General features: G+C 36.0%; 1 protein-coding gene across 1 annotated transcript; it reads left to right on the top strand.

Moving 5' to 3' along the window:
* Positions 1 to 1,820: 1,820 nt before the first annotated feature.
* Positions 1,821 to 23,933, top strand: LOC6578196 (FUN14 domain-containing protein 1). The gene is made up of 3 exons (XM_002004077.3): positions 1,821 to 1,997; positions 15,609 to 15,804; positions 23,730 to 23,933. Exons 1-3 carry the CDS (start codon positions 1,903 to 1,905, stop codon positions 23,910 to 23,912), a joined length of 474 nt encoding a protein of 157 aa, XP_002004113.1. The 5' UTR covers positions 1,821 to 1,902; the 3' UTR covers positions 23,913 to 23,933.
* Positions 23,934 to 24,598: the final 665 nt, after the last annotated feature.

Below are 24,598 nucleotides of genomic sequence, written 5' to 3'. Positions count from 1 at the left end.
TTCGTATATTTTAGTAACCCAAACCTAAAAGTGAGGAGCCGAGCGAATACGAAGTTGTCGGGGGTGTTAACGCTCGAAAAAAAAGTGTGCAAAACGCTTTACACTACGTGTCCGGTCTATGTGTTCTCTGGTTAGTGGTAAAATTCAAATACTAGGGACTTGTGCTTTAACAAATACACGCATATCTATGTTATATTTATAATCTGAAAGTTTCATGAAGATAGTCCATCCACAAGAAAAGTTATTGAACAATTAAATTCCCATAGTAAGCCAACACTGCAGCCAATGCGTGTTTATGCGTGCATGCGTATGCCTGTGTGTGTACGTGTATGTGTGCATATGCGAATAATTATTGAAATATAGTTGCTCGAAGGGTTTAGGGGATCTGGTAGTCGAGCAGTCTCGACTAGAGCTTTCTTACTTGTTATACCCTGAACTCATTTTCTTGATCAGGACGACGATCTGAATCGATTTGGCCCTATCCGTCTGTCTGTCTGTCTGGTCGTCCGTCCGTCTGTCCGTATGTTTGAACGCGTCGATTTCAGAAGATATAAGAGCTAGAGATCAATTTTTTTTTAATGTCCGTATTTACAGCGTGGATATCGAGTTTATCACCAAAAATCGACAACTCATCCCGTCCATTTTTTATAACCTGAACCCATTTTCAATGGGAAATCAGGGTATAATGGGTTTAAATGTATGTAACAGACAGAAGGAGGCGTGGCAGACCCCATAAATTATATATATTCTTGATCAGGGTGACGAGCAAAGTTGATTGGGCCCTGTCCGTCCGTATGTATGAACGCGTCGATCTCAGAAGATATAAGAGCTAGAGACTTGAAACTTTTTCGTAGGTTCGTGTATACCACGCGCATATCGAGTTTTGCTTTAAATATCGGTAACTACTCCCGTTATTTTGTTATCGATTCAAAAATGCTACAGGCAGCCAGAGCTTCACACACAGGCATACAAATGCTCATAGTACATGTAGCAAGGGACAGTGTGTGTGTGCATGTTCGTCGCGAAAGAATTTTCATTATGCGCACCAACGCTTTCATACCCTTCCCACAAATAATAACAAAAACGCAACCATTTCGCATGAGCTTGGCAAACGATTTGAAAAGTTTGGTATACTCTTCACTCAGAAGGGAAGAAACGGGAGTCTAACGCGACGAAATTTCAATTTTCGTGAGCTGCTGCTTGTGCTCACATGCATACATACATACATATATACATAGTTGAGAGAGCAGAGAGCAGAGAGAGAGAGAGAGAGAGAGCAAGAAAAAATTGAGCATAGTGGCTTCTTTTGACTAATATTTGACCATCTCGGTCGAGCGCATGAAGCGAAATGATTATGCTTTCGTATATTTCCGTAGCCCGAACCTTAAAGTGAAGAGCCGATCAAATACGAAGTGGTCTGGGAGATAACTTCCGAAAAAAAGTGTGCAAAACGCTTTACACTACTTGTCCGGTCTATGTGTTCTGTGGTTAGTGTCTCTGGTTAGTGGTTATACTAATTTTGGCACATTTCTTAACCAAATATCGTTACACAATTTAGTATACTTAATGCTAAAATTATGTTCAACTCTTCTACAAAATTAATTAATAAAATTCTGTTGCATCCACAAACGATCAACTGGAAAAAATACCAACCAACTGGGAAAATATGAACAAGATTCGTATTAAAAAAGAGGACTGATATCCGGATAGGGGATGTTTGATATTTTTTCCGATTCACACAATTCTCCGATAAATACAATGAAAGTTTCATCTCTAGAAATAAAAAACCAATATACTCATTTCACTTTCGTGAATGAGTCTAAAAAGTAGACGGAAGTATTTAGTTTCTTTTACCGATAGAAAGTGTCATTACAAATAAATAGTAAGTAAAGCTGTTTAAGTATGGAAGGCGCAAATAGGTTTATAAAAGGATTATTGGGCGATATAAGTAGTCGTTCAACCTACTCACAGCTTTTTATTGGAGTAACTTCAGGATGGTACGTATTAAAATTTTAAAAGCTTTATAATATACATGTACATAAACATACATGTATAAATTGAATGAAAAGCGGATACCAAATTAAAAATATACCCTCTTATTGTACATACATACATATGTACATATTTAACAAATGCAATGAGACAAGAGATGACAACATATAAAATGTTAGAAACTATTTGGGTAAAATATTGAAAACAAGCCCACACAGGAATGAACGAAACAAGCCCACATAAGCACTTTATTCACTTACTGTTTTATTTACGTAATGTCTCATAACCCACTGTTAAAAGTCACAGTAGGTTGCGCAAAGAGCAGTCCCGTTACTTTTAAATTTAACTAGAGCTCGCAAATAACTGTTAACCGTTTCGTGCGGTCGCAATATAAGAGGTTTTCACTCAGACTTTGAGCAAAAAGTCCTATAGCAACCGATTGAGTTCGTATAAGAATTTTGCTCAGCCGACGACAGTTTTTTTTTCGTTCTCTATTGCTCGTCTCGTTCACAGACCGTTTGGTGCTGAGCAACGATGCAAAAAGTCTTTTGCGCATGTATGTGTGTATGTGAAATTCTGTGAGTTGTACGCTTAACTTTTCGTTGTGACTCGAGTAAGCGATTGAGAAAAATGGGACGTGTACTCAATAAAAAAGTGCATCAATTTTTAAACATGATGAAATAATTAGAGAGCGCGACACCGAAGAGGAGAATAAAATTAAAGTAATTTCGATAGTTTAGGTATTTAAGAATATTTTTTTAAAAGGATATTTCAAAATTCGAATTATATCTGAAGTTATTGTCATTTTGGTGACGTAGCACCCAGACCGGTTTGGGCCACTATTGCGGATCGAAAAAATGACGTAAATAAAAATACCGTTTGCGTTGACCTTTTCGGTCTTTTAATAAGTGTCTTTGTGCGAACTTCACTCGTACCTCTCATTGTGCGAGCGTCTCACGAACAGCTCAACTGAATCGGTACTCGACAGAAACCGAAAACAAAAAGAAACGAAGTCTGCTGTTCATGGAGAGAGCGAGTGTGCTTGTTTCGAATATTCTCGCATACAGATTGCCAGGAAAAAAACGCAAATAACTGTTTTGCGACCTATGATTTTAACTAATTGATCTCATGTGAAGTCCCATTTTCAGACTGGGCTCTGTTATCCTAGCTGAAGCTTGGCCGACATTTCAGCAGAAATCCACCAAGTGGTCCAAAACAATCAAAATGAAGTATATACATACATATAAGCAAATTTCAATAGTAAATAGCTTAAAAATGGTCATTCACTAATTTTATTACCATACCATACCATAAAAAAAAACTAAGTATATAATGGAATGAACTGAGAGGCCTCTCGAAAGCTGCAATAACATGGCCAAAATGGCCAATATGCCAGCAGGAATGGTTGATGAACATAGTTAACTTATTCGCCATCAGTATTGTTTATTTATGCCATTTTACCTACACATTCAAATATAGTACACGTTGAAGCTGCATCAATAAAAGTGCTGCTCACGTCTGCTGTCATGTCAGAAACATCCGGTAGAATGAAATTAAATTTGTGTATTAATTGTCAAGTCGAAAACTTAGTATTGAAACCTAAGGAAACAAATAATCAGCCTGAATCAACTCTAAAAACATAGGCAGAAGCTGACAATGCCGCGTATCATCTATGACCATCGGATTTGTAATATAAAGAATGAAATTGGTACGTATAATGGTGCGGATTCTTGATCAGGGCGACAAGCTGAGTCGATTTAGCCCTGTCCGTCCGTCCGTCTGTCCGTATGTTTGAACGCGTCGATCTCAGAAGATATAAGAGCTAGAGACTTGAAATTTTTATACCCTAAACCCATTGAAAATGGGAAATCAGGGTATAATGGTTTTGTGAAAAAGTATGTAACGGGCAGAAGGAGGCGTGGCAGACCCCATAAAGTATATATATTCTTGATCAGCGCGACGAGCTGAGTCGATATGTCTGTCCGTCCGTCCGTATGAGTGCGTCGATCTCAGAAGTTATAAGAGCTAGAGAGCTGAAATTTGGCATGCATACTCGTGTATACCTGTACGAGTTTGCTTTATTTTTTCGATAAATCGCCCGATAACTTTTTTATCGAGAATAATCGAAAAATTGATTTTGTTTTTTTAACCTAATTTGAACATGTTTAGACCTGGAGTCTTCAAATTTGCGTTGTATATAAAGTTAATCGATACAAAGATTTTGTAATTTACAGATTTTGGATACCACGCCCCCTTCTCCACTAATTTGTAATTTCAAGTACTAGAGATTTGTGCTTTGGAATGTTCACACATATTAACCATATGATTACGCTCTGAAAGTTTCATTAAAATCGTATGTCTACAAAAGAAATTATTCAACAAATAAATTCTCATAATATTGCCCACACTGCAGCGCAGCCCAAGCGCAGTCGCTGCTTACTGCGCAGTTAGCAGAGCGCAAGCGTATGCGGATGTGTGGATGCGTGTGTATGTATGTGTGCATAAAAGAAGTGCAGAATGATTAGAATATCAGCTTAGAGGGTTCAGGGTATCTCCTAGTCGAGCAGACACGACTGGAGCCTTACTGGTTTTTCCTAGGTCCGTGTATAGCACGCGCATATCGAGTTTTGCTTTAAATATCTATAAATTGCCCCGTTATTTTGTTATCGATTAAAAACATCGAAAACCAGTAATAAATTTATATCTCCTACATCTTTAAAGCTAGTTTTTTATGTATACCTATATGCATTTTATACAATTTCGGTTTTTGTCAAAATTTACCCCCCACCCCTAATTCACCCCCTCACCCTCACATTTGTAAAAGGCGTATTTCAAATACTAAGGACTTGTGCTTTGACAAATACATGCTAATCCATGTTATAATCATAATCCAAGTTAAAAGTTATTGAACAATTCGGTTCCTATAGTAAGCCACCACTGCAGCCAATGCGTGTTTATGCGTGCGTGCGTATCTCTGTGTGTGTGTGCGTGTGTGTGTGTATGATGTGTGTGTGTATTCGTGTGTGTGTGTGTGTGTGTTGTATAAGCAGAAAGACGCGAAAAATGATTGAAATAGCTATTGCTCGAAAGGTTCAGGGGATCTCGTAGTCGGGCAGTCTTGACTAGAGCTTTCTTAATTGTTAGTTTTACAAATTCAAGCCTTAAATAGTAAGGTTAAATCCATTATATGCAAAAGTAAAAATGGTCAACGGATTACATGATCAATAACTGCTTAGAAAACGACTTAGAGTATAAAAATTAGCAAAAACCTTTATTTTTCCGATTCGTGAATCTATATAGAACATGTGCTTAGCCGCCCAGTTCGTTTTATTTAGTCTACTAGTTTTAAAACAAATAACAGTGTCAAAATGGCTTGATTTTCATACAAAATCCAACGGGCGCCCAGCATTTTCTGAAATAATGACGTCACGCTGTCAAATCAGCTGTTCGCTTTGCATACTCAATTGTGCTCACAAATCACTTTTTTCGTTGGGACCAATAAAACATATTACTGTATATCAATTTACATATGTACATACAAATGTATTAATTTTGTGCACTGTCTGTGGGCGTGGCAAATCGGATCTGAATATACAGCGGCTCACAGCTTATTTCATACAGCGGTATAGTACAATTTTAAAGCCGTGTTCCCGCTAAACCAGTAAAGCTATCCAAAAAACTTAAATGGTCTCTTATTTATCAGTCATTCCTTATGTATTAACTCACTCCATTATTTTTGTGCTCTAAAAAATAACATTTAAAACTAAAGAAAACTAAAATAGCTGGCCTTTTCCATGTCACAGCTCTGTTTTTGATGGGCGCACAACATATTGCATCCAATCCAACGCAAACATATTAAATTTCGACTGATCTGCATATATATGGGTCGGATTGGATGCAATATGTTTTGCGCCCATCAAATACAGAGCTCCAAGATCAGCACATAAAACTAACTATGAGCTATGTTGGTGGCAGTGTCATGGTTGGGCCTGCATGGCTTCTTCGGGAGTTGGAAACTTAGTTTTCATAGATGGTAATCATATTATTAAATATATGTATCTACCCATTTTAAAGGAGAATTCGGCCCAAATTGCCGAAAAATTTGGTCAAGAGGGCCCACGATCTTATCAGGCTAATGACCCAAAACATAAACCGGGTAATGTTAAGTCCTGGAAGATCTGGAAATGTCCAATCCACTAGCTCAGTGGTCATACCTAAATGTTACAGAAAATTTGTGGGCGAAATTTGGCGTGGCCATTCGGAAAAGGTCAATATCCAATCAAAATGAGCTCAAAACTCGATGAAATCACGCTTAACAGAGGTGATTAAACAAAACGGAGGTAACAAAAAATCGTAATTTAAGACTTTTTGGGCAATAATAATAAATAAGCTGTGACACGGAAAAGGCCAGTGATTTTAGTTTACTTTAGTTTTAAATGTTATTTGTTAGAACACAAAAATATTGAAGTGAGTTAATACATAATAAATGACTGATAAATAAGACCCTATTTAAATTTGTTGGACAACTTTACTGGTTTAGCGTGAATACTTTAAAATTAAAATTATACTATACCACTGCACGATTTTTAGACTTTATAGCAAAATTTCAAGTATTTGGAAACGTTTTTTTTAATGATAATAAAAATTAACCAAATATTATTTATATTATAATACATATAAAAAACAAGTAAGAACGTTGCAGTCGGGCGATACCGATTGCAGAAGACTCATTCACAGCCCAAATGCTGTAAACCAGAGTATATATTGCAGCTTTCAAGTCTAGTGCGCAACAAAAAACAGGGCATGATCCCATTAAAATTGGAAAACCATCGATAGCTATTGCTATGATCATTGCATCATTGCATTCAAATTACATACATATATATATAATTTATACAATTTTGATTTTTATACCCTGAACCCATTTTCAATGGAAAATCAGGGTATAATGGTTTTGTTGAAATGTATGTAACAGACCCCACAAAGTGTATATATTCTTGATCAGGGCGACGAGCTGAGTTGATTTGGCCCTGTCCGTCCGTCCGTCTGTCCGTATGTTTGAACGCGTCGATTTTCGAAGATATAAGAGCTAGAGACTTGAATTTTTTTTAAATGACCGTATATACAGCGCGGATGTCGAGTTTGCTTTTAAAATTCGATAAATCATCCAGTTATGTTTTTATCGAATAAAAACACTCAATTTCAAGTCAGATGCCACTACAACTAATTGTGAATGATTTTTCATTTTTTTTTTTAATTTCTCAAATATTCAATATAATATGTAGATCATATGCTGAAAGTTTCATTAAATTCCATTCAGTCAAAAATTAATTAAAAATAAAAAAATATTTGGCCATTTGGAACATTCTTTTAATCACATCAGCTGTTAGTTTGGTTTAGTTTTGGTAGATGGCGCTGCAGCAGTGAATCTATTTGAGTTTTGCCAACGCAGCTTCCAAAAGTGAGGTGGCGTAGTGTGTTAGCGGCATAACGCTCCATCGAGAAGTCGCGGTTCAAATCCCGATCGGTGCAACTTATGTTAATTTTCTATCAGCAGATCATTTTTTTCCTATACATGTGCACACACTCATCGTCTATTCTATGCGTACAGACAGAAGCGCGCTTTTTCTCACATTCTTAGAATTTCGATTGATTTCTGGATTTTCTAGCCGTTACTGTAGTTTTTTTCAGATGACGCTCTGTTATTAAGTTATTCTATTTTAGCAACTGGCTGATCAACCAAAGCAGTGGCGCGGGTGCTAACGACGACGCAAATTATGTTAGAGTAGGAGGCTCGAAACCTCTTCGATGTTTTTTTTTTCATACATATTTCGTTTTTTTTTTTTAAATAGATAATTCATTGGGAATGTGCTGTCTTCTTAAATAGCCCTCAAATACATATACGCAATATATACATATGTATATATATATATAAATGTATATATATATAAATATATAATATAAATATATATAAAGATATATAAATATAAATCTGCACGCATAGCATCAAGCATTCCAGCCTTATACACGCGCTCATTTGTATGTGTGTATGTATTAGAGGCCTGCACGCGCAGCATACCCGCTTGTGGTCGTCTTCCAAATATACTGATACTTGCAAGTGTTTGAGCATACCAAGCATTGCTGCAAAACGAAACGAAGTCGCAAAGTATTCTGTTTTACTTTACTTCATACGCTTTAAGCAGAGTAAAACAAACACCTTGACAAACGAAACGAAACAAAACGAAAAGCGAGTAACGTCAAAAAAAATCGTACGGTAATTTTACTGCGCGTTGAGCAATAGCAATAGCAACCTAGATTATAAAAACTGATATGTTTAGAAACTAACATTTTTTTCTTTTTTGCTGAAATGCACAATGTTTTATAGTCTACTCAGTAATATGCTGCAATATTAAGTACTATATGAACTTGAAAAGATTTATGATTGCAAGATTTATGGCTATAGGCTATAACGAATTTTATAGTAAATAGCATAAACTGGCATCACTAGCTGATAGCTAAAACGAAAACAGTACTTGAATTATGATTTATCGTTTCTTTCGTTCGTTGCTTCCTTTCTGTACAAGCATCTGCATACCGAACTGTTCGGTATGTGAGCAATGCTCGTTTTGTTTCGTTCGTCCACGATGCTTGGGATTACACTATTTGAACAAAATGAAACAGTGTGAAACCAAGCACCACCAAGACACGGGTGCCTCGTTTAGAGTTTGAGACTCGTGCAGGCCTCTAGTATGTATGTACACATAAATGCGTACTCTAGCATATTCTAAGAATCTCAGTTGCGAATGATTTGTCTTTGCATTGTTTTTGAATTTCCATTCGCCACACTGGCTTCTCTTTGCTATATGCCGTCATAACAATAATGTGATTTCGTTTTAACTACTTCGAAGCGACGCGGAGGTGCTGTAGGCAGAAGCGCCGGGGATATTTGTTTTAGTTATTTTGACATGAACATGCTATTTGGCTTGGGTGCGAGTTCAAATCCCGCGGAAAACTCGTTTTTGTAAATTGCAAATTTTTTGATTTTATCTGCTTTTATATTTTTTAAATTTCATAAAAGTATTTTTTCCGTATTATGAATGGAAAGGAATGTTTTACCATTCCTTCTGAATATTTTCCCATAATTGGTTCTTATTGGAGCAGCTAGTTTTGGAAAGTTTCCTTTTAAGGTGTCCCCAAAGGTTTACTCAGTCGGTTTGAGATCTGGAGACTGACTTGGCCACTCAATAACGTCAATTCTATTTTCATGCAACCAATCCTTAACTACTGGGGAGTCGTATTTAGGATCGTTATCCTGTTGGAATTTCCATTTTAGAGGTATATTGTCGTGGGCATATGGTAGCAACACTACTCAATAGTTCATTTTACAGGAATCTGTCCATTATAAAATGGTCGATGGTCCAATTCAAAATCATGCCATGAAAAGCAGTCCCAAACCATTATGCTGCCTCCTCCGTGCTTAACCGTCTTTTTTGTATATCTAGGATCCAATTCTTTGCCTTTAGGTCTTCGAACATTAATATTTGAGTCATTCTCAAATAAATTTTTTTTTGTTTCAGCACTCCAGAGAATGTTCCTCCATTTACGCTCTCCCTCTAAGCCAAACCAGGTCTTGTGAGTTTGAGCAAAATGTTTGCTCATCCGAATATTTGATTTACGCAATAGAGAAACCGTGCGAGCAGGTAGATTCGAGCTTAATAGCCGTCGACGAATAGTTCGTGCCGATACAACATTGCCCATTTCGATGGCAATCGCTCTCGAAGACTTAAAAGGGTCCCTTTTAGCCAAGGTGACTATCCGGGAATCCTCTCTTACGGTAGTTTTCCTCCGGGCACCCGGCTTCTTTTTATCTTTTTTTGGTTTTAGAGCATTTGTAACGAAGTTCTCCGATCGTCCCATTAGTGAGGCAATGCATTTATAAGTTTTACTCTCTTCACGAAGCTTGAGAACGAGATACAATACATACAATACTAATGTAGACGCTGCAAAACAAAGGACTATTCAATTGCTATTGCAATTTCTGGAGCACAATATATAAAGAATGTATAAGAAAACACCGTAACCGATGCCCATTTACCAAGCGTTCAATTTAATTACTTGAGAGCAGAGCTTGCAAATGAGAGTTGAGCGTTTTTTCGTTTATTCTCTTCCTCGCATCATAACCAAAAAAAATTGTGCAGACACGTCTCTCTCTGAGCGTCACTCTCTGTTTTCTTTAGCATCTGTTTCGCTCACGCGCAATGCGATCACTCATTCGTGTGACGCTCTCACATGAGTGTCGCGTAAAACTAACACGATGGAAACCTCACACAAAGCCTCTCAGCAAAAAACACTTTGACTAAAAAACTCAGCAAAAAATGTTTTTGCTTTCGTGTGCATGTAAATACACGCATACATACATACAAAAAGAACGCAGCAATCGCGCGTGATTACCCATACAAACGCAACTTACCGTTACTTCATTTAACTCAAGCAAACGATCAGTGTTTGACTTGAGGAAACGAAAACAGAAACAACTGTCTCCCTCTGAGCGCGTCAGAGCTAAGCCAGACGCGACAAAAACAGTTTCTGTCTGAGTTTTTTTGACTGTGTCAGTGAAAGACACTTTTTTGCAGACAACGAAAAAGTGTTAACAGTTATTTGCGAGCTATGCTTGAGAGTCATTTCATATCTGTCAATTTAGTAAGGATAAATATCTTTCACATATTGGCATTGCAATTTCATGATTCTTTTCATTTCATTGCTGTCTAAAATTTGGGGCTCTCTATCTAAATTATTTGGCGACTATAGATTTATAACAGATTATCGATAGCAAAATAACGGAAAAGTTATCGATTTCTGAAGAAAAATTCTATATGCGATATTTCAAGTCTGTAGCTCTAATATCTTATGAGATTGACGCATTCATACGAACAGACGGACGAATCAGCTTGGTGCCCTGATCAAGAATATATATGCTTTACGGGGTCTGTCACGCCTCCTTCTGCCTGTTCACAAAACCATTATACCCTGATTTCCCATTTTCAATGGGTTTAGGGTATAAAAAGGAGCATATCAAGATTTGCGCTTAATAGCCTTGTTTGCCTTTCATTTAAAATTTTTCCAGAAGAGGAGTTGCACAGCTTACATAAAATATTTTTGCCACAATTTAAGGTCCGTTGCCTCCTGCCAAAAATCTAAGATTGACAAGTTTGAATTATAGCGTGTGGCATAATATTTATCAATTTCTAAGTCAATTGCATTTTTGCCAGGTTCGTCAAGTTTTCTTTTTTTTGGTTGATTTTTGTCCAAAAACTCTAGAAATTCAAGATTCAAATTTGTTGGAGAGTTTTCAATTCTCGGGTCCTCAATTGAATCATTTTGCATAACATAAATTTCAACCATCATACTTTTGACGGTCTCCAAAATATACTTTTTCGGGTAAAACGGGTTGAGCGGCGTAACCCGCACCCAACGCGAAACTCGATTTTTCAGCCCATACCCACGGGTAACCGCCGGTGCCCACGGGTACCCGATAAAAACCCGGCCCGTGCCCACCTCTAGTATAAAATTCGATTTCCACTAGAAATATAAACAAATATGATTTTTATACCCTGAACCCATTTTCAATGGGAAATCAGGGTATAATGGTTTTGTTAAAAGTATGTAACAGGCAGAAGGAGGCGTGGCAGACCCCACAAAGTATATATATTCTTGATCAGGGCGACGAGCTAAGTCGATTTGACTCTGTCCGTCTGTCTGTCCGTCCGTCCGTCCGTATGTATGAACGCGTCGATTTCAGAAGATATAAGAGCTAGAGACTTGAATTTTTTTCCTAGGTCCGTGTATATCACGCGCATATCAAGTTTTTCTTTATATATCGATAACTACTCCCGATATTTTATTATCGATCAAAAACCTTATCGAAAGCTAGTTATTTAATTATATCTCCTACACCTTTAGAGCTAGAGCTTGCAAATTTTAAATGTAGACTTATATGTATGTATTTTATATAATTTCGATTTTTGTTGTAATTTACCCCCCACCCCTATATCCACCCCCTCACCCTCACCTTTGTAAAAGGCGTATTTCAAGTACTAGAGACATGTGCTTTGGAATGTACATACATTTTCACCATATAATTACGCTCTGAAACTTTCATTAAGATTGTACGTATACAAATTAAATTATTCAACAAATAAATTCTTATAATGTTACCTACACTACAGCGCAGCCCAAGCGCAGTTAGCAGAGCGCATTCTAATACGTGTGTGTGTATGTATGTGTGTCGAAAAGAAGTGCAGACTGATTAGAATATCAGATTAGAGGGTTCAGGGTATCTCCTAGTCGAGCAGTCTCGACTAGAGTCTTCTTTTTTTTTTTTTTTTTTTTTTTTTTTAAAGAGACGAATACATTTGCGGTATTATGAAAAATAAAAATCTAGCGTGGAACATCTTGAGAAAAAGGAATTGGTTTCATTGCTAAAAAATACTAATAAAGCTGCAATCGAGCGTTACCAACTGCAGAATACTTATTCACGATACATCAGCAATTTGATAGCTAAGTATTGCAGAAAATTCAGTTTTTCCCGAGTTTGCCACGCCCCTACTAGGCATCGACATCTCATTTTGGTCAGTTCTTAGAACGAGCTAACATAACCTAACTGCAAAATTTTGATGCTTACGCTCAAAAAATGTGAAAATTACAGGGCATTTTTTGATATGCCACGCCCTAAAGAGGCGTAACATATTTTTGGGTCGATTGAGGAGGTTACTACAGTGCTTATCATAATTATAGCCCACTTTTAATCCACTTAAACGAATCGGCTGAAAATTTTTCCCAAATGGAATATTTCCTCAAAATCTTCAAAAATGAGTAGTTCAATATTTCAATTATGAATGGCAAAAAACTTTTTCACTTAAAATTCACGATTTAATAACGATTTCTTAAAAAGAAGTAAAAAATAAGGAAAAACAGCACCATTTTCTGTATCAAAATTATAGCCCATATTCATATTTTTGTAAAAAAAAATCCGAATTCGTTGCGGATTAATGGAAAAACTAATGTTAATACTTAGTCCGGCCTCCATTTGTCTTAGTTAACTCAAAAATTCTCTTCCTCATTGAAACCACTAAATTTAATAAAAGGTCCTTTTCGAAACTTTGTTATTTAGTCATTGTCGTTTAGAATTTGCGTTTTAAGATATCCAACTGTCTCCAACTGGCGATTTTTTGCATACACACGTCTTGCAAGATTACCCCAGACATTTTTATCGGGTTGAGATCCCCAAAACATGCTGGCCAGTCAAGGACATCAACATGACATTCCTCCAAACACTATTTTGTACGTCTGCTCACATGGATTCCCCTTGAATATGGAATGAGAATACTATCCAGAGCCTGAATATACTTTTCACTGTTCATTCGGTTCGTTACAAACTTCAATTCCCAGGTACCAAATGAAAAAAAATGGACCCCAAATCATGACGGAGCCACCTCCAAAGTTTGTCCTTGAAAAAAACATAGGATCCTTCCTCAAATCATGCTAATAAGTATCAAACCCATCAGGACCATCCAGGTTAAACTTCTTCCCATCAGAAAATACGACCTGTTAGGGTAAAAATTTATAAATATACTGTAAGCCAAAAGACGATGATTCAAACGCGCGTATGTCAGATCGGCCGCAGTATGTCCATCGGCAAAACCAAGTCGAGCAACCTTGTGGCGACTTAGCAACATGGATGCTTTGGTCAGTTTAGACCTATTTATGATTCCTGAGCTCTTAAGTACTCGCCAAACAGTCATCGCTGACATAGATTCGGCCACATGTGCGGCCAAAGCTATACAAGCGGTTGGGTTGTTGCTGGCTTTCTTAATAATTTTGCGTTTATCGTGCGCAATTAGTAACGGCTTTCACCCAGTACGTCTTCTTGATCCTTATTCTTCGGGGTTATCCAAAAAAATTTTAATTACACCTAGACTTTTTTTCAAAATTCGTAAAATACTCGAAATAGACTCTCCTGGCTCGAAAAGTGAGAAAATACGGCCCTTTTCATAATAAGATAATTGTTTTCCAAGCGGCATCTCTTAAAAACTATCTAAATTTACTTAATTACAATGTCTGTAAAGCCAAAAGTCTGTTCCGCACTTAATAAATTCAAATTTGCGACAGTGGGCTATAATTATGATACACAAAAATGCAAGCAAAAATGCAAAAGTTAACGGTTCTTTCTTAGTTTTCCATAAATTGAACTAAAATTTTGATCAAATCTACTGAACATGCTCCAGTCTATAATGTGCTGTAAAATTTATTTTTAAAAAACCTTAAAAATTTTGTTACAACGGGCTCAAAGTTTAAGTTGCAGGGTGGGCTATAATTATGATAAGCACTGTAGTAACTCAATTATTCAAAGCTGAAGCTTTTAGCTCTTAAACTGTAGAAGATATAAACTTTTTCGGTTTGCCACGCCCCCTGTGGTCGGACATATATCCGCCATAGCTTTTTGGTTTTAGGGGTCAGCCCAAGTGTATATATCATTTTTCAGTCCCTAACATCAATACTGCCCAAAATATAGAAGAATTTTAAATATCACTATATCTTCAGTTCCAATTTGCCACGGCCCTAGTGGGCGTAAATATATTCGCCATAGCTTTTGATCTTGGGTGGTAGATATGGATCCAATATACTCATTTCACTTTCGTGAATGAGTATATAGAGCACATATAAGGGACGTTAGAGACAAATACTTTTGTGAGTGACTGTATATTAATTCATGTGCATACGAACTACTGCCGCACAGCGGATTTATTATATTATATTATTAATATATTATATGTTTATTATTAATATCGTTATTAATTATACCCTGAACCCATTTTCAATGGGAAATCAGGGTATAATGGTTTTGTTGAAATGTATGTAACAGGCAGAAGGAGGCGTGGCAGACCCCACAAAGTATATATATTCTTGATCAGGGCGACGAGCTGAGTTGATTTGGCCCTGTCCGTCTGTCCGTCCATCCGTCTGTCCGTATGTTTGAACGCGTCGATTTTCGAAGATATAAGAGCTAGAGACTTGACTTTGTTTTTAAAATGACCGTATATACAGCGCGGACGTCGAGTTTGCTTTTAAAATTCGATAAATCATCCCGTTATGTTTTTATCAAGTAAAAAAACATTCAAGTTCAAATCAGATGCCACTATAGCTAATTGTGAATGACTTTTCATTTTTTTAAATTTCTCAAATATTCAATATAATATGTAGATCATATACTGAAAGTTTCATTAAAAATATTTGGCCAATCAACAAACTCACGTGCAGCAGCTACATCAGATTAGAGGGTTCAGGGTATCTCCTAGTCGAGCAGTCTCGACTAGAGTCTTCTTACTTGTTTTTTTTTAAATATTTGTTTAATGACAATCATTTTATATTACAAGTTGCAAGTGGACTGGTGTGTGTGTGTGCGTGTGTGTGTTTGAGTGTCTTGTGTAAGTAGAAAGGCCTGAAAAATGAATGAAATACCTATTGCTCGAAGGGTTCAGGGGATCTCGTAGTCGAGCAGTCTCGACTAGAGCTTTCTTACTTGTTACTTATTACATATTATTGCTTATATCTTATAGGGCGACTGGGTACACCACAATGAAGTTTGGAAAGTTTGCTGCATTTGCAATTGGAGGCAGTATTATTTTAATAGAAATTGCGCACCAAGAAGGATTTATTAAAATTGACTGGCCTAAACTGACGAAAAGTGTGGATAAAATAGCTGAAAAGGTCGAATCTTCTATATCAGGCAATGATCCGAACTGGATAGATAAGGTAAACATATGTATCAATAATTTTCCTTTCATATGAGAGTGCATCTGTAATTCATATTTAACCCTTAACACACACACACACACACACACACACACACACACACACACACACACACACACACACACACACACACACACACACACACAGATATATATTTATATATATATATATATATATATATATATATATATATATATATATATATATATATATATATATATATATATATATATATATATATATTTATATATATATATATTATACATATATATATTTATATTATACATATATATATTTATATTATATATTTATATATATATACATATGTATTGCGTATATGTATTTGAGGGCTATTTAAGAAGAAACAAATTTAAACTTATAAAATTATTCGACTAAGAAAAAGAAAAGTATTAAGTGCCATACATTCAAAACCGCACCTTCCCAATAAAATATCTATTTTATAAAAAATGAAATATGTATGAAAAAAAAAACATCGAAGAGGTTTCGAGCCTCCTACTCTAACATAATTTGCGTCGTCCTTAGCACCCGCGCCACTGCTTGGTTGATCAGCCAGTTGCTAAAATAGAATAACTTAATAACAGAGCGTCATCTGAAAAAACTACAGTAACGGCTAGAAAATCCAGAAATCAATCGAAATTCTAAGAATGTGAGAAAAGGCGCACTTCTGTCTGTATGCATAGAATAGACGATGAGTGTGTGCACATATATAGGAAAATCGCGCTGATCTGCTGCTAGCTTGAAGCCGGTATCCAATATATGGATATAAAAATATAATAAAAATCAAAATTGTATAAATTATATATGTATGTAATTTGAATGCAAAGATGCAATGACCATAGCAATAGCTATCGATGATTGTCCTGTTTGATGCCCTGTTTTTTGTTGCGCACTAGACTTGAAAATTGCACTATATACTCTGGTTGACACCGTTTTGGCTGTGAATGAGTCTTCTGCAATCGGTATCGCCCGACTGCACCGTTCTTACTTGTTTACTTAGGCGGATGGGCCTACATATGTGTGGCGTAAGCCTATTACAGAGCATAACGAACGAAAATTGAGGACTTTAGTAAAGCATGCCGGAGGCAACGTTATGGTTTGGGCCTGTATGTCAGCAGCCTGCGTTGGGAAAATTGAAGTCCAATTTAATTCAAAGTGATCGTAAACTAGGCCTAAAGGAGACTTAAGATTTGACCAAGATAATTAACCGAAATTGCCGAATTTTCCAGATTTGGATGATCTGGAAATGTCCGAATGTTATGAAACCACCTACCCAATCACCAGAAATAAATGTAATCGAAAATTTTTGGTCGTTTTTGGAAATAGGCATGCGCTTTTTTTTTCGAGGAATGAGAAAAAGTTACTTCAGAAGTCACCAAAAAGTTTGTGCAATCTATCCCAAAAAGGCTCAAAATAGTAGTTAACCAAATGGGTGGTCACACCAATTTATATTTATAAATTTTTTTTTATTTAAACACTTATTAATGATACCATGAACTCTTTGAAAATGGAAATCAGGGTATTTTACCCTTTTGTGTATGTAACAGGCAGAAGGAATCTTCGCAAACCCCATTAAGGATCAGGGCGACGAGCTGAATCGATGTAGCTCTGTCCGTCCGTCCGTATGAGCACATCGATCTCAGAAGATATAAGAGCTAGTGAGCTAAAACTTTGCATGCATACTCGTGTATATCATACGCAGTTCGAGTTTGATTTGAATACTATTAGGCCTGAAGACTTCAGATTCATTGTTGTGCATATATATTTAATGGATAGGAAAATTTTGTAATTTAGAGATTTTTGATAACACGCCCCCTTTGTTCACAATTAAAAAAATGTATTTATAATAATAGAGACTTTTGCTTCGAAATATACATATGTCAGAGGTTTATGTAATTAACATGATAATTTAACTTTAACTTTAGCATGTTATGCTATTAACATGAATGTGAAATGTTGATGGCGTAGCAATGTACCGTCGCGTCAGTCAGTCTGACACAATGTTGCGATGCTTCTTTGCGATGTTGTAAAACTTCATAGTGGCGTGACTGTGTCGCGAAAAGCAAAAGCGAGTAAGCTGGTGTACAGTAATGGAGCCGAAAGAAAAAAATTTACCAGTTGGGTGATCTTTTTCCATTTTTCTTTGACTCGGGTGCCGAGTGCTCTTTGATCAAGAAAACATTAAGAATACGTTATCCGGAAAGCGAATAAATAACCTTATAATATTGATAGAAATATTATTTCACGTGGTGAAGATGATTTCTTGAAACATGATGTAATGATTGGTCAGGAACTCTTGCAGCTCGGCTTTGGTGTGATAATTTATGCTGACGGGTTTAACATTTATTTATTTATTTATTTATTTATTTCTTAAAGCTATTGACAAAAACGAGAGTCAATTTTAATTTAAAAAACAACTAAGAAAGCTATAGTCGAGACTGCCTGACTACGAGATCCCCTGAACCATTCAAGCAACTGATATTTCAATAATTCTTTGCGTCTTTCTGCTTACACAAGAAATACACACACACTCACAGACAAATATAGGCAGGCACGCATAAACACGCATTGGCTGCAGTGGAGGCTTACTATAGGAATTTAATTGTTTAATAACTTCTTTTGTGGATGGACTATCTTCATTTTTAGATTATGAATATAACATAGATATGCATGTCCTTGCCAAAGCACAAATCTCTAGTATTTGAAATACGGCTTTTACAAAGATGGGTGAGGTGATAGTGAGGGGTTGAATATAAGGGTGGGGGTAAATTTGGTCAAAAATGAAATTCTAAAAAGTACATATAAGTCTATATTTAAAATTTGGCGAATCTAGCTTTAAAGATGTAGGAGATATAAATTTATTACTGTTTTCCGATATTTTTTTTAATCGATAACAAAATAGCAGAACTAGCTATCGATTTTTAAAGCAAAACTCGATACGCGCGTGGTACACATGGACCTAGGAAAAAAAATTCAAGTCTCTAGCTCATCTGAGATCGACGCGTTCAAACATACGGACAGACAGACGGACAGAGCTAAATCGACTCAGTTCGTCGCCCTGAAAAAGAGTATATATACTTTATGGGATCTGCCACGCCTCCTTCTGCCTACATACATTTAACAAAACCAATATACCCTGATTTCCCATTTCAATGGGTTCAGGTTATAATAAAACCAATTAACGAAGTCTACGAAGAAAAAAATATTAAAATTCTAGAAAACCTAATTGGTAGCAATGTTAAACTGAATGAAAGTGATAGGTGAAAATTAAAAGGAATACTTGGTGATCATTTAAATGATTTTATAGATGGAATTCTTGATGGAATTCTAGACGTGCAACTACTTGTGCTTTAGAAATTAGGTTGTTAGAGGGAAAATTCAGCAAATGATTAAAGAAAATGTCATACGAACAAGCAGTTCACCATTTGATAGTCTAATGTTATTGGTTAAGAAAAAAGATGGTAGTGATAGACTGTGTGTACACTACAGTGAACTAAATGCGAATCAAAAGAACAAGCTTTTGAAAGGTTAATAATCATTTTAGAGGCATTGGCAAATGCAGGATTTTCATAAATTCATATTAAAATTTTTTTTTATATAAAGAAATGTGTGTTTTTGCCAACAGGAATTGAGTATCCTCGATTTTACAGGCGTTGTCCGTTTTACCAAAGCCAATTTATAGGCTTGGCCTCATATTTAGACAGTTTTTTCCAAGATTTTCTAAACAAATTAAATCGTTGTATCACCTGACTGCGAAAAATAGCGGAGTTGTGTGGAGAGAGGAGCATGAACAAATACGTCAAAAGATCGTTTCCATGTTGACAAGTGACACAGTACTTATTATTTTTGATCCTCAACTCCCAAAAAAACTTGACACCGATGCGAGCTCGAACAGTTATGGTGCTGTGCTCATGCATGAGCAAGAAGGAAATATACAAGAAAGTATACTTCAGCGTTAGAATCCAAATATCATTCGTATTAGTTGGAAACTCTGGCACTGTACAATTCTGTCAAGCATTTTCGACATTGTTTAGAAATTTTCTGTATATACTGCATTATTCATCGAAATGGCAAAATACGTTGCCTGCCTGTGATTCCGAATGCTTTCAAACGGTCTGTAATTAATCATGTGCATGAAGCAATAATGTTTCAATAAGGTTTCAAAGTATGACGAAATTTAAACCACACGTTAAATCTAGAAACAAATAATTGCATTAAAGTCGTAAAATTCCTGTAGCGGTTTTCGGAGTACCCAATCGTATTATTGCAGATCAACGCAGAAGCTTTGCAAGTAGTGGTTTTAAAGAATTTTGTTTATGTAATAAAATAGATTTTCATTTAATAGCAAAAAGATCTAGTAGAGCTAATGGGCAAGTGGAGCACGTGATGAACACTAGGAAAAGTATGTTGATAGCAGTGGAAACAAGTTCGGGAACATGGCAAGAATATTTTTAAAAAAGTACAGTAGCTATGAATTGTAACTAGAGTAACTAGCTATGGACTAACCATTAGAGTTATTAAATGGTAGGGCAGCAATTCCTTTGGGCAGGCTACCTATCAATGAAGAAACGAAAATCGCTCGTAATGAAGCGAGAATTCAAGCTACAGAGAATATGGTCAGGATTTCTGAATATGATAAAAATAGAGTTTATAAAAAATAAGGAAAATCAAAATTGGTGACTATGTTTTGTTAAAGAGAGAAGAACGGTCCGTCCGTCTGTCTGTCCGTATGTTTGAACGCGTCATTCTCAGAATATAAGATATAAGAGCTAGAGAGCTATAAGAGCTAGAGACTTGAAATTTTTTTTCCTAGGTCCGTGTATACCACGCGCATATCGAGTTTTGCTTTAAATATCGAAAACTTGCCCTGTTATTTTGTTATCGATAATGAACCTTATCGAAAACCAGTTATAAAATTATATCTCCTACATCTTTAAAGCTAGAGTCTCCAAATTTTGTATGTATACTTATATGCATTTTAAACAATCTCGGTTTTTGTCAAAATTTACCCCCCACCCCAAATTCACTCCCTCACTCTCAAATTTGTAAAAGGAGTATTCAAAATACTACGGCAAATACTGTGGCAAATACATGCAAAACTATGTTATATTCATAATCATGAATATAGTCCATCCACAAGAAAAGTTAAAAATATTAATTTCCCATAGTAAGCCATGCGTGCGTGCGTATGGCTGTGTGTGCGCGTGTGTGTGTGCATATGCGAATAATTATTGCAATATCAGTTGCTCGAAGGGTTCAGGGGATAAGCAAATCGAAACAGAAATGTTTGACGACATTGACCATCTACCACCTAGAAGGTGTGGAGGACATAATACACAGGAGCTTTGTTAAAGTGTCAATGGTCATGCTTGACATAATGTTCATGGCGGACAGTTGATCTAGTGAGAGATCATGGTATAAGTAGTACATATCGTGGCGGCAAGAGACTGTTTACGTGTGGTATGATAAAATAAAAAGTAAAATAATCGGGTTTGTGCAGAAGAATTTGAATATGAATGATAACCTGCCAAGCTTACATTTGAAAGCCAAATGGGTGAGTTGTTTCTGAAGAGTACGATGCACTTTGAGAATGTAAATGAGATATCCCGTAACACTGCCATTTGATGATGTAATATGGATGTAATATAAAAATGAAATCAAAATGAGTTTATTTGCATAGACTAACATTTGAAGACATTAAAAAAATGTGTAATGAGATAAAAGAATGATTATTCAAATGATGCGAATATTTCATATTGGATGATGAAAATATGTAAATGATTAAAAATGAGAGATGATTCGAATCAGAGTGTTGAACTTTTTACACGAGGACGTGTAATCGTCAAGAAGGCCGTGTCAGAGGTTTATGGAATTAACATGAGAATTTAACATAACAGTAGCCTGTTATGCTAATAACATGAATCTGAAATATTGATGACATAGCAATGTGTTGGTGCGCTACCGCGTCAGTCAGTCCGAGACATACGTTTGAACATTATGATCGTGCTATGAAAGTTTCATGGAAGATAATACCACTACAAAAGAAATTATTCATAATATTTCCCACACTCCAGCGCAGTCGCTGCTTACTGCGCAGTTAGCAGAGCTCGGGCTTATGCGTGCGTGTGAATGCATGTGTATGAATATGTGCATAAAAGAAGTTCAGAATGATTAGAATATCAGCTTGGAGGGTTCATGGTATCTCCTAGTCGATGAGTCTCGACTAGAGCTTTTTTACTTGTTTATTTCCTAAGTGGTTGAAATATGCAGTGAAACGGTTTTGGTCTCATTTTTGAGTTTTTAAGCATTATTAAATATTAAAAAAATATTAAAAAGAAAATAAATGAATTTTTTTTAAATTAGTTTAAACATCACAAATCTGCATTCATTAGATTCATCATGGATATGATTTGCTGTAGAAATCAACAGAAGAATAAATTGATTGGCAAAATTTGCAAATAGATCAGAGGAATCCTGGTCATTACAAGTTTTTCCACCATTACAAGTTTACTCTTCAAGTTGCACTGTTTCGGATCGAACAAGCTGACGTTCGCAACGTATAAGATAATTGTCATAACAAGAATTTAAAGCATTGAAATTTGACTTGGCTTTCAAATTTTTAGACCAGTAAACAGTCGAACCGGACTTTTTATAATTCAGAGTATAATAGTTATATAATTTATAAATCAGAGTATAATAGTTTTGTGAAAATGTATGTAATAGGCAGAAGAATGCATCATATATTCTTGATCAGGGCGAGTCGATATAGCCCTGTCCGTCTTTGTATAGACGCCGAGATCTCAGAAGATAAATGAGTTAGAGATGAAATTTTGCATGCATACTCGTGTATACCATCCGTAGCTCGAGTTTATATTTTAATATTTTTAATTCAAATTTTTTCGATAATTTATCTGATATAATGGGTATAATGGCTTTGATGAAATGAATGTAAAAGGCAGAAGGAGGCGTGGCAGACCCCCCAATGTATATATATTCTTGATCAGGGCGACGAGCTGAGTCGATTTGGACCTGTCCGTCCGTCTGTCCGTATGTATGAACGTATCGATTTCAGAAGATACATTTTTTAAATGTCCGTATATACAGCGCGGATATCGAGTTTATCACCAAAACTCGATGACTCATCCCGTTATTTTGTTATCGATAAAACACCATATCGAAAATCAGTTATAAAATTATATCTCCTACGTCTTTAAAGATATTCTCCAAATTTTAAATGAATACTTATTTGCATTTTATACAATTTCGGTTTGCTAAAATTTACCCCCCACCCCTATATCCAAATCCTCACCCTCACCTTTGTATCTCAAATACTTGTGCTTTGGTAAATACAAGAATATCCATGTTATCATAATCTGAAAGTTTCATGAATATTATTAAACAATTAAGTTCTCATAGTACGCGAACACTGCAGCCAATGCGTGTTTATGCGTGCGTGCGTATCTCTGTATGTGTGCGTGTGTGTGTGTGTCTGCAAGCAGAAAGTCGCGAAAAATTATTGCTCTTTTGCTCGAAGGGTTCAGGAGATCTCGACTAGCAGTCTCTACTAGAGCTTTCTTACTTGTTTAAGCATACTATTAGATCTGGAGACTTCAGATTTCCTGTGTCTATACGTTTTATACCTCGCCCTCTTTGCCACAAATTTGAAATAAAACGTACTTTAATTACTAGAGATTTGCGCTTTAGAATATACACACATATTTACACAAGAATACACACAAGCGCACTCGGTGCTTACTACGCAGTTATCAGACTGCTTATACAAGCGTGTGACTGTATGTGTGCATTTCCCAAATAAGAACATACATAATTAATGAATAAGATTAATAACAGTTTCCCTGTTCGATTTCCATTCATTTTTAATGCTGGGCGCTTTTCTATTCTTTCAGACGGAACGATTTTTGGATCGAAAGCTTGATAAAGCAGAAAATCATCTTAAAAGAAGAGCAACAAAAGTGCGGAAATGGTACGACAAATATATTGGAGATGAAGACGGACCCAAAATTAATGAGCTTCACATATTTTTAACGGCTTTTATTGGAGGGATAGCCTTTGGTGTAGCTACAGCCTAATAAAATTAGCTATAAAAATTATATATTTATTTATTTATTTAAAAAAAGCAATATGCAATATATAGACGCCAGTAAACTTAAAGATAACTTTAACAAATAGTAATGTGAACACTGAAATGTGAACTGTGAAAAAGCATAGCTCGCAAATCATTTTTAACCGTTTCGGGATGTCTAAATAAGTGTCTCACTCACTTACACTCAGGGAGCAACTGATTCAATCGGTTGCTAACCGAGTTCGCGCTCGGCGAACAACCGTTTAATTTTTTGAGTGAAATGAGTATGGTGATTGATTTGGTCTCACATGTATGTGAAATCGGATGAGTTTGCTATTCTCGGGATTCCGCGACTGTTGTAATTCCACAAGAATATTGCATCAGCCGTTTGGTGTGTTGCAATAGGTCGAATATGATTTGTAGCAAGGAAATGTCCCGTTGTAGCTGGGCGACAGCGTGGTTCGGTGCCAAGCACAAGAATTGGTTGAGAAAAAGAGATCAGTAACGTTTATAACTTGTTTGCTTCCGAATCTCGCTACACAATGAAAATTAATTAAGAGAATGCTGGTTCTTCGACAAATGCTGGTGCTTCAACATATATATATTTATATATTTATATATATATATATATACACTCATGGTCAAATTAATAGGTGTGACCCAAAGATTCTAGCATATTTTAGAATAATTACG

Source organism: Drosophila mojavensis, unplaced genomic scaffold, assembly GCF_018153725.1.
Source record: "Drosophila mojavensis isolate 15081-1352.22 unplaced genomic scaffold, ASM1815372v1 contig_108, whole genome shotgun sequence".
NCBI classification, from domain to species: Eukaryota; Metazoa; Arthropoda; class Insecta; order Diptera; family Drosophilidae; genus Drosophila; species Drosophila mojavensis.
This window is presented reverse-complemented; position numbering and strand designations above follow the sequence as displayed.